We start from the raw sequence: 14,926 nt of genomic DNA, 5'->3' as shown, positions 1-14,926 counted from the left end.
GTCAGTGTGACATCTTGTTATGGGATTTATTTTTCATAAATGGTGGATTATTCTTAACTATATACTAAATTGCTTACTTTAAAGATTTGTTTCCTGAACCTCCAGACAGTGTTTTAGACGAGTTTGATTTTGCTCATGGAACAATAATTCTGTTTCCCTCTCCATAGCAAAGAGGTTGGAATCCTATCAAGAGATGGATTCAGAGGATGAGGATTCAGCTGATCATCAGTGTGGCACTTCGATCCATATGTCAAAATGGCAGGGGCACAACTGCAGAGCTTTGAACGAACCTTTGAACAGAAAGTCTTTGGACCAGTTGCCTGGTAGCTCCCCTGTGTTAGGAAGGGAAAATGAAGCAGGTGATATGCCGCACTCAGGACATGTTGCTTTCAGCAGCCCCATTGTAAGTAAAAGCTGTTGGTTTTGATGCTAAATTTCTGAAGTGATTCGTGAAGGAATATCATTTTACCCCCATTTGATCACACTGCTTATAATTTAAGAAATCCTTTCTCTTTTCCATCAAAACCAGAGCCTCCCACGATTGTTTGTCTGCATCCTATTTACAGCTGGCATTGCAGATGTTTGTTGGGACACGTAGGTGTGTGCTTTGGTTCTTGCTTCTCTAAGTCCTTGGTCACTCCAGCTAAAATGACCAGCTTCATCTTAATAGCAGTTTGTTCTTTTGTTTTAAGAGATTTCTAGCATTTTCTTTTGGTTTTAGTATGAAATATCTAGATGACCAATATTTATTGGAGGTTACAAGCAGTAAAAACTCTGCTTCTGCATGTGAAAGTGTCTCAGTAGCGTTCATCATATTTAATCTCTGTTGAAGTGTCTGAACTAAGGTTCCACTGTTTACCTGTCTGGGCATGAAGTTTGCCATTTCTAATGGGCTAGCACAAGGCAGTGAAGACACCAGAGTGTTCCTCTTTTTCATAGTGTAACCAACTCTGTATCCGACAGGAGGGAAGTTGTATGAGCTTCTACACTTCATTCATCTGTAACTGATCTAACCTCCTAATGGACAGTTTTGTTCATTTCATCAATAGGAAACGGATGTTGTGCCAGATGCACAACTGCTGGAGAAGTTCAGACAGATTTCTTCTCATTCCTATCAACAATCAGAAGAAGCCAGCAGCAAGTTATCTTTGGAGACAATGTACATCACTGACTTCTTTCTTGCACTGGCAATTTGTAATACTGTTGTAGTTTCGGTCCCCAATCAGCCACGTCAGAAGGTGAGAAGGACTTATTTTTGTCTATTTGGCCATATTCATAAATAAATGAGCTCCCTTTGGTTTGATTACAAAAGGAGAAAACAATTAACTGGCATTTAAAAAATTATCCTTTTCTCCTGTATTGGTTGGTCCTGTTAGAAAGAAGGACATTAGTGTAAACTGATAGGATACAATGAGTTAATGTGTAATATGATGCTGGTAATGTTTTTCCAATGCAGAGAAACTTGGCTTCAATATTTTTGCTTCTTTGTATAGACTGTTCATAACTTTTAAAAGACAAATTTTGAAATTAAACTGCACTTGTGGTTTTTTTTCTATGTTCTAACTATCTCTTTCCAGATATGTTCATGACTTCCTTTAAGAGTACCCTAACACTCAGGTTACCTTTACCTTTAGGTTATTGTTGTCTGAAAGATAAGAATAATCTCAGAAGGCTCCCGGAATACTGGAACTAAGAATGCTCTTACCTGTTCCCTGATTATTTGAACAGAATTCCAGCGAAAGCATGGAAGATCAAGTTTCATATGTGTAATAATCTGAAGAAAAAATGCATTGCAGTATGACATAAAGTGATCTCACATGGAATGTACAATGCATTTGCTAAACTGTCCTGGTTTAATGGTCTGGAGTGTGTTTAGGTCTTCCTGAGACCACTTGTTTTCAGAGCACACAAACTAGCATTTTTTTAAAGATACTACTATTTTTTTTAATTTTTTTTTTTAGAGTGGGATTTTCATAACCCCCTCTTTTACCAATTTTGACTGTGTTGCAGGATAATTCCAAAGATCAGCTTTTATTTCCTTTCCCTCCATCCCCTGGTGATTTCCATTTGTTGACTTTGTCTTTTGAAAAAAATGTTTCTGACACATGCAGGATTAGATTTTGGTGTCCATTTAGGCAGCGAACCAACAACCATGGCTGAAGACATTCCCAAAAGGTATCCTGTGGAGTATCAAGTACCTCCTATGCATAAATAAGCCTGGTATTGTAGCGTGCTTCCAAGCGTTCCCAGAATGTGTAGCAGGCAGCCTACACGTCCACATGTGGATGGGGCAAGTGTGTTCATAGTTCCTAATCAGCCATTTCTTAAAGATGGTGCAGAAAAATATACAGGCAAGATTCTCAGTTTTTTAGAGAATAATATTTCTGGATGACTTGCTATCAGGAGGGAAGATCCCCAGGTCAGTAGTAGGTAGGTTGGGAGGGACAACATGACGTGAGGTTTTCACGTTCAGGATTAGGAAATGACGTGAAAGAGCTCAAGGCAATGGAACGTTTCAGTGCTCCCTTAGGGAGATACAATGAGCCATCACTGTGCCCTTGTGGCCAGGAAGGCCAGTGGCATCCTGGGGTGTATTAAAAGGGGTGTGGTTAGTAGGTCCAGAGAGGTTCTCCTCCCCCTCTACTCTGCCCTGGTGAGACCACACCTGGAATATTGTGTCCAGTTCTGGGCCCCTCAGTTCAAAGAAGGACAGGGAACTGCTGGAGAGGGTCCAGCGCAGGGCAACGAAGATGATTAAGGGAGTGGAACATCTCCCTTATGAGGAAAGGCTGAGGGAGCTGGGTCTCTTTAGCTTGGAGGAGACTGAGAGGTGACCTTATTAATGTTTACAAGTATACAAAGGGTGAGTGTCACGAGGATGGAGCCAGGCTCTTCTCGGTGACAGCCAATGGTAAGACAAGGGGTAATGGGTTCAAACTGGAACACAAGAGGTTCCCCTTAAACTTGAGAAGAAACTTCTTCTCAGTGAGGGTAACAACACTGGAACAGGCTGCCCAGGGGGGTTGTGGAGTCTCCTTCTCTGGAGACATTCAAAACCTGCCTGGACACATTCCTGTGTAACCTCATGTAGGTGTTCCTGCTCCAGCAGGGGGATTGGACTGGATGATCTTCTGAGGTCCTTTCCAATCCCTAACATTCTGTGATTCTGTGATTCTGTGAAAGGATGTTCCTAGTCTCTATTTCCGTGATGCTGAACAGAGACACATTACAACTTGCATGCAATTGCAGTAGAACTGAACTCAGAGACTGTTCTTTCTTTATGCTTTTCAATGTCAAAGGAGAACCTGCTTCCTGGTGATAATTCATTCTTAACTCTTCACCATAATGAGAGATTAATGTCAGCCTTGCATGCCTTGTTCCTTGTTCGTAAACTATTAGCTGCCTGACTGTTCTGAATAACAGAAATTTTCTAACATTGGTGAGAGGGAAGCTGTCTTTTGTTTTAGATTCAGACATTTTAAAAATATTGATAAGGTACTGTATTTTTAACAGTGCTTGTGGCTCATTACTGTGAGGAGTATGGAGTTGATTTACTCTTCACAGGTGTCTTGTTAATTCAGAACAAGAATTAAAGCCTTTAGTTCCATTTACCGCAACTTTTAAAAGTTGTAATGTCATACTAACTGTTTCATTACTGAAATGGTTCTAAAGAGAAGCATACATGGAGTCATGAATCAAACTTGGAATGCATACGGTTTTTAGATCTGAAGTATCTTTATAATTCTTTTGGTTTGAATAATGAAGCTGTTACAGAAGCTGTTTGGTGTACTCATGGTTATATGCTTAATTGAGCTGGCCATCTTTAATACAAGCGGTCAAACTCGTGGTAAATTCTAAAATACCGTGTTCATTAAGAAACATACATAGTTTGTAAGTGTCCCTCTTTAGTGTGATAAAATACGAAGAATTTAACATAAATGCTTTCTCTAATTGTTCTGTTTCAGATGAGACTCTCTCCACTGGGTAGGATGCCTATTAAATCTCTTGAGGAAATCAGGCAGATGTTCCAGAGGTTGTCAGTCCGGAGACTAAGTTCTTCACCTCTGCCAAGTGTAAAAGAGTCATCGTCTGAAAGCCCCAATAGTTTTGTGAGCAAACTGGCTATTTTCAGAACAAAACTGTCTTCACCTGCTTTGGATGGAGCTGCCCAAAGGGCTGCTGAACCTCACAATACAGACAGCCCCGAAAATTCGCAAGTGCCTCAAGAACTAGAGATGGTGAATGTAGCTGCTGGCTGTGAACACAATAGTGCTGTGTCATCTGTTGAATTGTCTCCCTTACCTAAACTGTGTTACGAAGCTGAGAGTCCAGATGAAGCTGCCTTGGTTCATGCTGCCAGGGCTTATAAATGTATTTTACAGTCTAAGACTCCAGATCGAGTAACTGTGGATTTTGCAGGTCTGGGATCTTTAACGTTTCAGCTTTTGCATATCCTGCCTTTTGATTCAGTGCGGAAAAGGATGTCAGTGGTGGTTCGGCATCCAGTCTCCAACAAAGTGGTGGTTTACACAAAAGGTGCAGATTCAGTCATGATGGATTTGTTGAGAACAGCATCTGAAGGTATCTATAGAACTTCTGATTCTTTGCTCACCTTTGCTGTTCTTCAGTACAGTTGAAGAGATGGCCTAATTCATGAGAAGAGACCAGCAAACAAGCAGAACTATTATCTGTGAATAGTTCTTTATAGGGAACCCAGAAAGGTAGTATTGCCTGTCACCTGGTTATGGCTGTGCTGTGTGCTGGTGTGGAAACTGAGAGGAGCTGTTATTCAGACGATTTAGTCGTGTCTAAGCAGACTCTTTGGAGCCAACTGAAGTATTTCCAGTTACAAAAGTAACTGAAGTTACACAAGTAAGGTCATCTACTTCAATAGTTGGCATCTGCTACACAGTGTGGTGTTTCTTAGGATGACATACTTTTTAGCCTTTACCTGTGCTAGTGTTCCTGAGCTGTTGGAGAGAGGTACCAGTAGCAGATGTCACCTGTCTGTGCTTGTCAAGTTTTTTTCGTTTGACTACTGACTATTTCTGTGTTTCTAGATGTAATAATATCATCTGTGAAGTTGTGTGGTGCCTCCTGCTGGGCCCTGTTGTTCAGGAGTAAACATTTTTTGGATCTGTGACAGGAGGGATGCACCACGTTGTTTAAGCATTAACTGATTTATTCACACACTGTAGCGAACAGTCATTGATTTTTAACTGGAGGCAGTAAAGAGGAAGTATTATCTGTGTATGTTAGAAATAAATACCTAAATATATTTAAGTTCACAAGATGTTCCAAGGGAGTTTTTAAATTGTTTGGGAAGTAATAGAAAGGAATTCTTTTTAAAGACTTGGTTTCTGCAAAAGAGAGTTTGATTTGTATCTTCAGTCCCAGTGAGGAAGAGGAGTATTTCCAGTTCCAAGGGTGGATTTTAACTCATCCAACATTAGCCATTTAAAGTCTAGACAAAAGGCCATGGGGCACAGACAGTACCTCCAAAATTTTTTGTTGTACTAGGGAGGTAATTTCATTTCTGGAGATTCCTCTCCTTACTTTGATTCTCAAGCTGAACTTGGAACTTGACTTCTACATGTCCAAAGTTAGCTGAGTTGTATGCCTGTCCAAACAGTCCGCTCCTTAACCCCTTAAATTTTTTAAAAAGCTTTTCTGTGACTGCCCTTTTAGCTCCCTCCCACTAGAGCAGTGACAGTGAAGCTGCTTGGTTGTCTGTGCCACAGTTCATTTTAGAAAATTGTTTTATTTTAGTAAAACATTTTGATATACTAGTGGCATCCGAAGATGTGTCAGTACCAGACAGGATCCCCCTGAGTTTGTGTGGACTGGCACACTGCATGCTCACTGTAGATATAGCCACAGTACGTAGTGCAAGCATGAAGATACATTCATAGTTAAAATAAAACCTGTTAACATTTTGTTATCTAAAAAACATACTTAGACTTTCAAAATTTTCTGCTAAACTAGCCTAAGAATGCATATTTAATTTCCTTTCTTTGCTTTTTCCATGATAGTAGATAATAAAAATTCAGAAATGGAACAAAAAAAGATCAAAGAGAGAACTCAGAAGCATTTGGATGACTATGCCAGAAGAGGACTGCGTACTCTGTGTGTTGCTAAGAAGGTATTCCTTTTAATTGATATTTTCAAGAATGTTTACAGTGTATGACCAACCTGAGTGATACTGCCAGTGGAGCAGACATCACTGCTTCTAAACAGATGCTTCTGTTGCTACATTTTGTTTATGCTTATGTTCTTTCAGAAGGAATTTGCAAGATGTCCCAAGTCCTGAGTTCTGTTAGATTGCCATAGTTGTTGTCAGTTTAGGATACCAAGCAGCTTAATAGCCTAATTCTGTAACAGGGGCTGTCAAGTAGCTTGATATTTCTTCAAGAGTCCTGAGCAGGTCTCTTTGCGTGAAGCTTATCCTGGTTGGAACTCCAGTCATGGAAAAATGAAGTCAGACGTGTTTTATTTGGTTTCATGAACAGTTTACAGTGTTATAAGCTCTGGATGCAAAACTTATGCGATGTTTTGAGATTCCATTTTAAATTCAAAGCTTGCTTACAAGTAAAATTCCACAGGGATTGAAGCAGGCAAGAAACCTCTTTACAAAGCCTCATGCAAAGTGAGGGTACAGGCTGTGTAGCTGTACAGTCGTCAAGCTGTACACCGCTGGGCAGTGATTCTGTGGCTGTGTCAGTGCTGCAATTAGACAGCAGTAGGGAGACTCTGCTGTGCTCACTGGCCTCCCTACCTGCCATCTAAATGGAAATCTGTCAGGCAGCCCCAGGAACCTAGAGGGTGCCAGTGAGGAACTTGGCTTGTGAACCCTGGGAAAATAATTCGACACTACGAACATTGTGCTGAATCCGTGGGCATGTTGCGGCAAATAAGTATGCACTGCCAGGGGCTGCACTTCTCAGTTCAGTATGTGGACAGCAGAAGTAAATGAGGACACTTTAGGCGCCTTTGGAAACACAATATAAATACATGCCCTGTGTTTTCTCTGCCTCTGTAGGTGATGAGTGATACAGAATACACAGAGTGGTTAAATCATCATTTTTTGGCGGAAACCAGTATTGACAATAGAGAGGAGCTGCTGCTTGAATCTGCCATCAGGCTTGAGACCGAACTAACTTTGCTTGGTAGGTGGAAAATTGCTTTCTACAGAACTAGTAGTTACTACCACTCCTGAATTTTCATAAATCTTGCTTCTAAGTTTGTACTAGTTGTACAACATACTCAAGAAAAACTAGTGCTCTTCTGTTGTTTGTAAAGTTTTACTGATTTGTTTGGGTTTTTTTCAACTCTTTATTTGGTTTATTTTTTGTCTTTACTGGAGTTTTTAACTGTGATCGTAATAAACACATGAAATTATAATAACAAGTCACAGGCCTGCCTGGACAAATATTCACAGGGCATTCACTTCTGGTCATGTTTTCTATCACTGTTGCATTTGTGACACAGCAGGTACGCTTGTGCTGTGTCCCTCTGTAATAACACAGAGATGAGAAGTCAGGCCTGCTTCTCCAGGAACCGTTCCTCTGATGGTCATTCAGCTGTGCAGAACCCGAGAGGCCAAAACACAATGAAAAAAATTTGGTGCAGAGGTGTAAAAGTTAAATTGCAGACAGTCTGGGATAACAGCTCTAGAGAACTGCCCAGCAAACAACATTTGGAAAACAAAGTGCAATGATCTGACTGCGGTGGTAAAGGCAGCTCATGCTAGAAGCTGAAGAGAGACAGATCCTATTGTGTGGAAGGGTGTTGCTTCCCTCTTTTTGTGCCACATCTGCTCAGGGCAAATGCCATAAACCTTGATACTGAAATGAATTCTAGGATTACTGGCTTCAGCTTCTGGAGAAAAGCCAGAGCACTGCTGCTGTGGTTTTAAGGGATGATGTGCTATACTAGTACTGTTCTGCACCAGAGTCAGCAGGGGGAAGTCTAGTTGCTGTGGAGACCTGCTGTCCTGCAAGCCAAGTCATTTTTTGCCTCATGTGTCTTGTGGGACAGTAAGCAATATGAGTTCACTCTAACATTAAATGGGAGTGAGAATAAGAAGGGTAAATGGCTTCATACTGCCCACATGCTTGCTTTCGGTACCTCTGCTGGCTAGTTACTCCTGCCTGGGGCATTTTGATCTGCAGAGTAGGACTACTTACACAGCACTTCTCATGATGCCGTTTTGAGCCTTCCTTTGCTTTCTTAACATTAACTGGTGTAGCTGCAGCTGTAACTCTGACTGTCCTCTTAGGACTGAAAAATGAAGACTTTGTCCTCAAAGAACAACAAGCAAAAATTCCAGTCATCTCGATATTACCAGGATCATGGAGGACAGCAGTAGTTTGTAGCCCACTCTGTAGGCAGGTATGAAATTTGTGTGGCTATATATAGAGCCTCAGGCCTTTATTTGAATGGAAATCTATTTCTGGAAAAAATAGTTCTAATGTGCAGCACTAAGCACAGATCTGGATCTCAGCAGTATACATATTGAAACTGGCTTCTGTCGGATTACGAAGTGATCAAGTACCTCAGAAGGGGAATGTTAAGTGTCTAGAGTGCCCAAGCTGAAAAAACACTTTTCTCCCCTCGGTGCCTGGCATTGTCTCTCAAAGAAGCTTGCATCAAATACATCCCAGCATCTTCCTTCCTGCCTCCTTTGTTGACTTGCATCAAAATGCAAGCAGAGTGCAGAGCAAGGACCTGCAGGTTTTAATCTTCCTGGTGAGCAGGGGCCATGAACTCTATGTCCTGTTGGCAGCTGCTTACTGAAGAAATTGCTGTAGCGTCAGAGTTTTCCCTGACCTTTCGGTTCTTATCCATCCCCATGTGACAGTTTGTGCTTTATATACAAGTTGCTGGGTGGAGTCCTGTACTAGAGACATGCTAGGAGTTAAAACTTTGCTTTGAATTTTTGTATTGCTTGTCTTTCAGAACGAACCTAGCTGCAGCTGGCTGAAGTTTCTTTTTGAGAAACTCCCTTACCCTGAGAATACCACAAGCCAAAGCATATCTCCTGGTTATAATTTAGTAGCATTTCTATTGTGAGAAAGCCATGAAAATCTCCTGTTCCATGATAAATCTCTGGCACTGCAGCTTTTCAGAGATGGTTCTGCTTTATACTGATGTTTTGTTACCTCACTGTTACCAGAACAGAAGATTTTGTCAGCTGGTTTTAGGGACAAGGGTCTGCCTGCTGTGCACACCAGAAAAGAGGATGTCTCTGTTAAAGTCTCTATTTTTTGTTGAAATTCTTTCTATAACCAATTAAGGGCTGGTTGGCAGTGTGGGCAGGAGGAACCACAAAACACAGAGTTTAATGCTATGAATTCAAAGGATCTGGGACAGAAGGTACTGCAGTGATGAGCAGTTGAGAAACCTGATGATGAATGGCAGGTCTTTGCAGCAGTGTGCAGAAATATGATACAGGAAAAGGGGATTTTGATGTGGAAAATGCAAGGGCTTGAGACAAGAGCTACAGGGAATTCAGCCTGGAGCAGAGTCGAGAATAAGGAAGAGAAGTGGGCCTTGAGATGAGAATAAGGAAGAGAAGTGGGCCTTGAGATAGGAAAGATCAAGGCAATATGGGGTGAAACAACCGTGAGAATGAGAAAAGTTGGTTTAAAAGGGTCTCGTGAAGCGTTGGAGACCCCTGAGTCTGTAACAAGGGGATGTGTCAACAGTCTGGGATAGAAAGATGTGGAAGGGAGGAATTCCCAAGCATGTCCCAGTAGGGTCTCTGGTTTGGGTTGTGGATACACACAGAAGACGATCATATCCTGTCACTCTTGCAGCGTTTTGGTTTTGGAAATACAGCAGCACTAATCCTTCTGCTTGTCTAAATTAAGGTGCCACCGGCATAGAAGATCGCCTGCAGGAGGGTGTTCCAGACACAATACAGGCGTTACGGAAAGCGGGAATAAAAATATGGATGCTGACAGGTGACAAGAGAGAGACAGCTGTCAATATTGCCTATGCTTGTAAACTGCTGGAACCAGATGACAGAATCTACACTCTCAAATCACAGAGTAGAGTAAGTGTAAACATTTTTTTCTTTATATACAGTCTAAATGATGGTTCATTAATTGAATACACTGCTTCACTCCTCTTTGTGGTAGGTTAGGGATTTTACATTCTTCACATGTTACTAGAGATTTCAAATGGCAGTTATAGCATATTAGCAATGTAACAATTATTGTCATGCAAATTCTATTGAATTAAGTTTTGTGCTGCCTTGCGTAATATATTCCCTCAGCCCTGCTTGTCTTGCATAAATGTACAAAGAATTGTCTCATAAAAGTACATTGCACACTATTCAAGGAAACAAATCTGCCAACAATTTTATCAGAGCAAAAGCCACCTTCTTCCCACCACCCAGTAACTGGGTCATGTGATAAAGAGTGGTTAAAAATGCTGTGTTATGGGTGGTGAGTTCCATTTTACTTGACTGTTATGTCCTCTTGTGGATGCTTGTAACCAGCTGTTTTCAAATACTGATTTTTATCAGTTTTTGGTTTCTTAATATAAAAATTACAAACTGTAACTGGCAAAGTCAGTGTATGAAATGTCTCTCCTCAGGGCAGAGACATGAAATCTGAGACTTCTTTAAAGAAGTGGAGGATTTTTCTAAGACCTTTTGTTTTTCTTTTTTTCTCCACTTATATGTTACTTTAGAAATTCAGTTTGTATCTGCCATAAAAGACTGTGTGGCAAGTGGTAGCTGTGGGGAAAATAAAGTGAAAAAGAAAAGGTTTGTAGTCCAGCTGTATTTGAGGAAATTTTGGGGTTTGATTTTTGCTAACACCTTTTTCCTTCCTTTTTTCCTACTGGGGAACAAGTGTCTTAATAGTGAGAACTGAGGCCCTTTTGCAGAAGTGCTCTTCCTCCCTCTAACTGGGCTTTGAATTAAAAAAAGAGACAGGTTTCAATAGTGTTGCATTTCAAAGTAAAATAATGAGTAAGATTTAAGAATATGTATTTTATTCTATTCAGCACACACATTACATATGTTGATATCAAGAATCTTTTGGGCATCTTATATATTCTGACAACATAAAAAATTCCACAAGGCCAGTTCTTCAGTAATTCATTGCAGCTCACCTATAATCTGATTTGAAATGCACTTTTGGCTTTGCATGCCAGATAAAAGAAATGTAGAGAGCAAAAGTCTTTTATCAAAGCTGTATTTAGATTACGGAATCCTTAATGGTTGTTTTTTCTGCCAGTCTATGGACATTTTCTGATTTGCTTCAGTTTTTCCCTTCACCTAGTACAATACCCAAGCCAATCTACTCCAGCAAAGTTAAATCACAGGCCCTTTGTGATTTTAAAGGGTTATTCAGCCTCATGTCTGAGCCTTTCTGGATTCAAGTGAAATGCTACACTAGGGCACCCTTTGATGTTTTTTCCATATGTATTTTATAAATTGAAAAGGGAACCAGAACACAAACAGTACTTAATAAATTACCTTTCTCTTGTGGTTAATCAGGATGCCTGTGCCTTGGTGATGAGCAAAATTTTAGAAGGCATCCAGAAGAATACTTCCGCCAAAAAAAAACCCAGTCAGGAACTTGGGAATGTCTCTGCAAGTCTCCCCACCCAAACTCCAGGGTTCAGTGCTGGCCTGGTTATTGATGGAAGGACTTTGGAGCATGTCCTTCATGACAGCCTACAGAATATTTTCTTGGAACTCACAGAAAAATGTCGGGCTGTCGTCTGCTGCCGAGCCACACCGCTGCAGAAGAGTGTCCTGGTCAGACTGGTGCGAAATAAGCTGAAGGCAATGACATTGGCTGTCGGTGAGTCCTGTGGTTGTCTTCTTTTCTCTGAAAAGAAGCAGAAGCCAGTTTCTTCTATATTTTTGTTAATGTCTGTCAGAAAATTTATTTTACAAGGAAGATAATCCTTTGACTTGTAGTTGGCTCTTGCGTAAGATGATGTCAGTCTTCTGAACTAGCAAATTTAGTCCATAAACTTGCTCATGGTAATCTAAAACAACAAGAACAGCAGCAGTCACGCACAGTGTTACGGAACATGTCCAAAGGAGCAAGTAAGGGGATTTTCCTTGTCATTCTCCATCACAACCCCACAAAATAGGGAGGGAGAGAGGAGATGACTGGGTGATTTAAAACAGCCCTATTTTCTGTTCCAGCATGCCAACTAAATTCTGAGAAAAGAAACAGCTAATAGCCATTTGGAGGACATAGCTCAGTTCAGTCAGGCCTTGTGCTTACTAATCCTGCTTTCTCTAGGGTTTTTCATAGGCTGCACTATTGGCCATAAAAATGTTTTTCACTGAACTCTCTGGTGTTCTTGTATATTTGTCCTTTCCTGCCACCTCCATGGTGATGTGATAGCCAGCAAACCTGCCTCCAGGTTGCATTCCAAATAAGAGGGGTTAGTTTTGATTTTTTCCTCTTTCCTTCTCTCTGTAGGTGACGGTGCCAATGATGTCAGTATGATCCAGGTGGCTGATACTGGTGTGGGAATAATGGGCCAAGAAGGCATGCAGGTAGCGTGTACAGACAGCTGCAAGTGGCATCAGATTGCTTTTTAAATTGGTTCGGAGTTTACCCTGGAGGCTCAGTGGCTCCACAGTCCATTAGCGCACATAAGCAAGAGTTTGCAGCCTGAGCTCACACCCAGGCCTCAGCACCCTCCCAGGAGTAATCAGCAGCTAAATGCTGCAGGGGTTCAAACTCCAAACAGAGCTTGCTGCCTCTCAGAACTCCCTGTTGCTCATGTCCTGCCAAGAAACAAGCAGCCTAATCATCAGTGATTTCTGTGCAGTTGTGTTGTAACAATAAAGACAGCCACGTTCCCGCCTACATTGTGTCGGGCTGAGCTCTGTGTGTTAGTGTAAAATGCTGTATGGAGGGGCTCGGATCTGAGTGAGGGTGAGACTGTAAGCACCATGTATAAAAAAAATCATAACAATTTCCAACAGTAGATAAGTTGCTCACTTGGCAATATCTGAAGCTTATCTTTAACAGTTTGGATATGACGTATCCTTTCCTTCACGTGCATTGCAGGCTGTGATGGCAAGTGACTTTGCAGTCTCTCAGTTTAGACACCTCAGGAAGCTGCTGCTTGTCCATGGCCACTGGTGCTATACCAGACTTACCAACATGGTGCTTTACTTCTTCTACAAGAATGTGGTATGTAGCTGTCCCACCCCTGGGAGATCAGTTTGCTTATTTGAGTGGACTGAAGGGTTTAGTGGGGCTTTATGTTCTTTTTTAGTTTCTATTCTGAATGGGTTCAAAAAGACACAAAAAGCATATGTCAGACAATTCAGTTTCCCATTTGTATCTGCAGAAACCGGAGGCTCTTATTTCTTGAATTGAATTTCCCACGCAAAGCCATTGTCTGATTTGATTAAACAGTGGATAATGAGCATTACTAATGGGTAGCAGAATGACTAATTTAAACAAGTCATGTCCAGTCTTGAGATGTAAAGCAGTTGTGTTAGTCAAATGTAATTTTAAAGTGTGGAATTGGCCTGAACCCCACAACATTTATGCTTCGTTTTCTACAGATTACTGTAACCAGACCAAATCTCTGTGTGTGTTCCTCCTGGCTTTCAAAACACTTGCCTACATATGTAACATTTTATGCTGTCATGTTTGACTTTTCAGGCCTACGTGAACCTCCTGTTCTGGTACCAGTTCTTCTGTGGGTTTTCAGGCACGTCAATGACTGACTATTGGATCTTGATTCTTTTCAATCTCCTTTTCACATCGGTGCCACCCATCATTTATGGTGTCTTGGACAAAGACGTGTCTGCGGAGATACTCATGCAGCTCCCACAGCTGTACACAATGAGCCAGAAATCTGTGGTAGGTTAAAGAATGCTTGGCCTGAAGCAAATTGAATTCTAGCATAATTTTAACTTTTTTTTTTTAATTTATTATTTCACGCTTAATTAAGGTAATATTTTTATCATGACAATTAAAGGCAGTGACATTCTGAGCCCAAGACGGAATAGATACTGGCAGCCTAGAGAGAGAGGAAACAATGAGCATGTGATTCACCTAAAACTCACCATTTTCTTTATGATCGTAGCCTTTCAATAATAGACTGGACATTAGAAAGCATTTATTTACAGAGAGGGTGGTCAAACACTGGAACAAGTTTTCTGGAGAGGTGGTCGATGTCCCAAGCCTGTCATTGTGTGAGAGGCATTTGGACAAAGCCCTTAATAACAGACTTTAACTTCTGATCAGCCCTAAACTGGTCAGACAGTTGGACTAGATTATCATTGTAGGTCCCTTCCAACTGAAATATCTTCTTCTGTTCTATTCTAACAAATATTATTAAAAAAAAAAAAAAAAGAGCTACAGCACATTTTGTACTGGCTGTGCAGTCTCATCTGTTTAAGCTGGCAGAAGTCTAAGTCTAGTTTAGAAAGGAAAAGATATATACAGTGATGATGGGGCAATTTGATTATTTTCGTTTGTGAACTTCTACATTTCTTTTTACATACCCTCTAATATTTTATATTGCTTAGTTTACAATATTTTTGCAAAACTAAGTACTCTTCTGGACTGATCTGAGCCTCTGGACAGGCTGGAGTATGTTGATGCTTTGTCAATATAGAGAGTTTTGACCAAGTAAATGTTACAGGGCCTCAGGATTTGGCCCTTTGTTTTGATCTTCAGGATGCGTATGGTGACCTGATTCTGCATTACAGAATAGTTTTGGGTTTGGGGTTTTGTTTGGTTGGTTTTGTTGTGTTTTTTGTTTGTTGGTTTGTTTTTTTTGTGTTTGTTTGTTTGTTTGTTTCTTTTATCAAGAGTTTTTCTCTTGTGTCCTTGCTCTGTGGTTGGAGTTGTTAAGTAGAATGTAATTTCCTTTCTTACATGGAAGAACTGTGAAATGATTGCTTTGAATTAAGTGCAGT

At 40.8% G+C, this 14,926-nt stretch overlaps 1 protein-coding gene across 5 annotated transcripts in view; it reads left to right on the top strand.

Moving 5' to 3' along the window:
• The window catches only part of ATP10D (ATPase phospholipid transporting 10D (putative)), a 49,561-nt gene that overhangs the window by 29,144 nt on the left and 5,491 nt on the right, over positions 1–14,926 (top strand). For 4 of the 5 annotated variants that reach the window (XM_082050295.1, XM_082050294.1, XM_082050292.1 and 1 more), the window contains 10 exons: positions 168–403; positions 1,050–1,238; positions 3,966–4,581; positions 6,033–6,142; positions 7,040–7,166; positions 9,873–10,057; positions 11,513–11,822; positions 12,459–12,535; positions 13,056–13,181; positions 13,662–13,862. In XM_082050295.1, the coding sequence (XP_081906421.1) occupies positions 168–403; positions 1,050–1,238; positions 3,966–4,581; positions 6,033–6,142; positions 7,040–7,166; positions 9,873–10,057; positions 11,513–11,822; positions 12,459–12,535; positions 13,056–13,181; positions 13,662–13,862 (2,177 nt within the window). The remainder of the gene's footprint in view (positions 1–167; positions 404–1,049; positions 1,239–3,965; positions 4,582–6,032; positions 6,143–7,039; positions 7,167–9,872; positions 10,058–11,512; positions 11,823–12,458; positions 12,536–13,055; positions 13,182–13,661; positions 13,863–14,926) is intronic. The other variant, XM_082050293.1, reaches the window with a different exon arrangement.

The sequence above is a fragment of the Streptopelia decaocto genome (genome assembly GCF_964273445.1).
Source record: "Streptopelia decaocto genome assembly, chromosome: 4".
Classification (NCBI taxonomy): domain Eukaryota; kingdom Metazoa; phylum Chordata; class Aves; order Columbiformes; family Columbidae; genus Streptopelia; species Streptopelia decaocto.
Note: the sequence above shows the minus strand (reverse complement) of the source record. Positions and strands in the feature narration are given on the sequence as shown.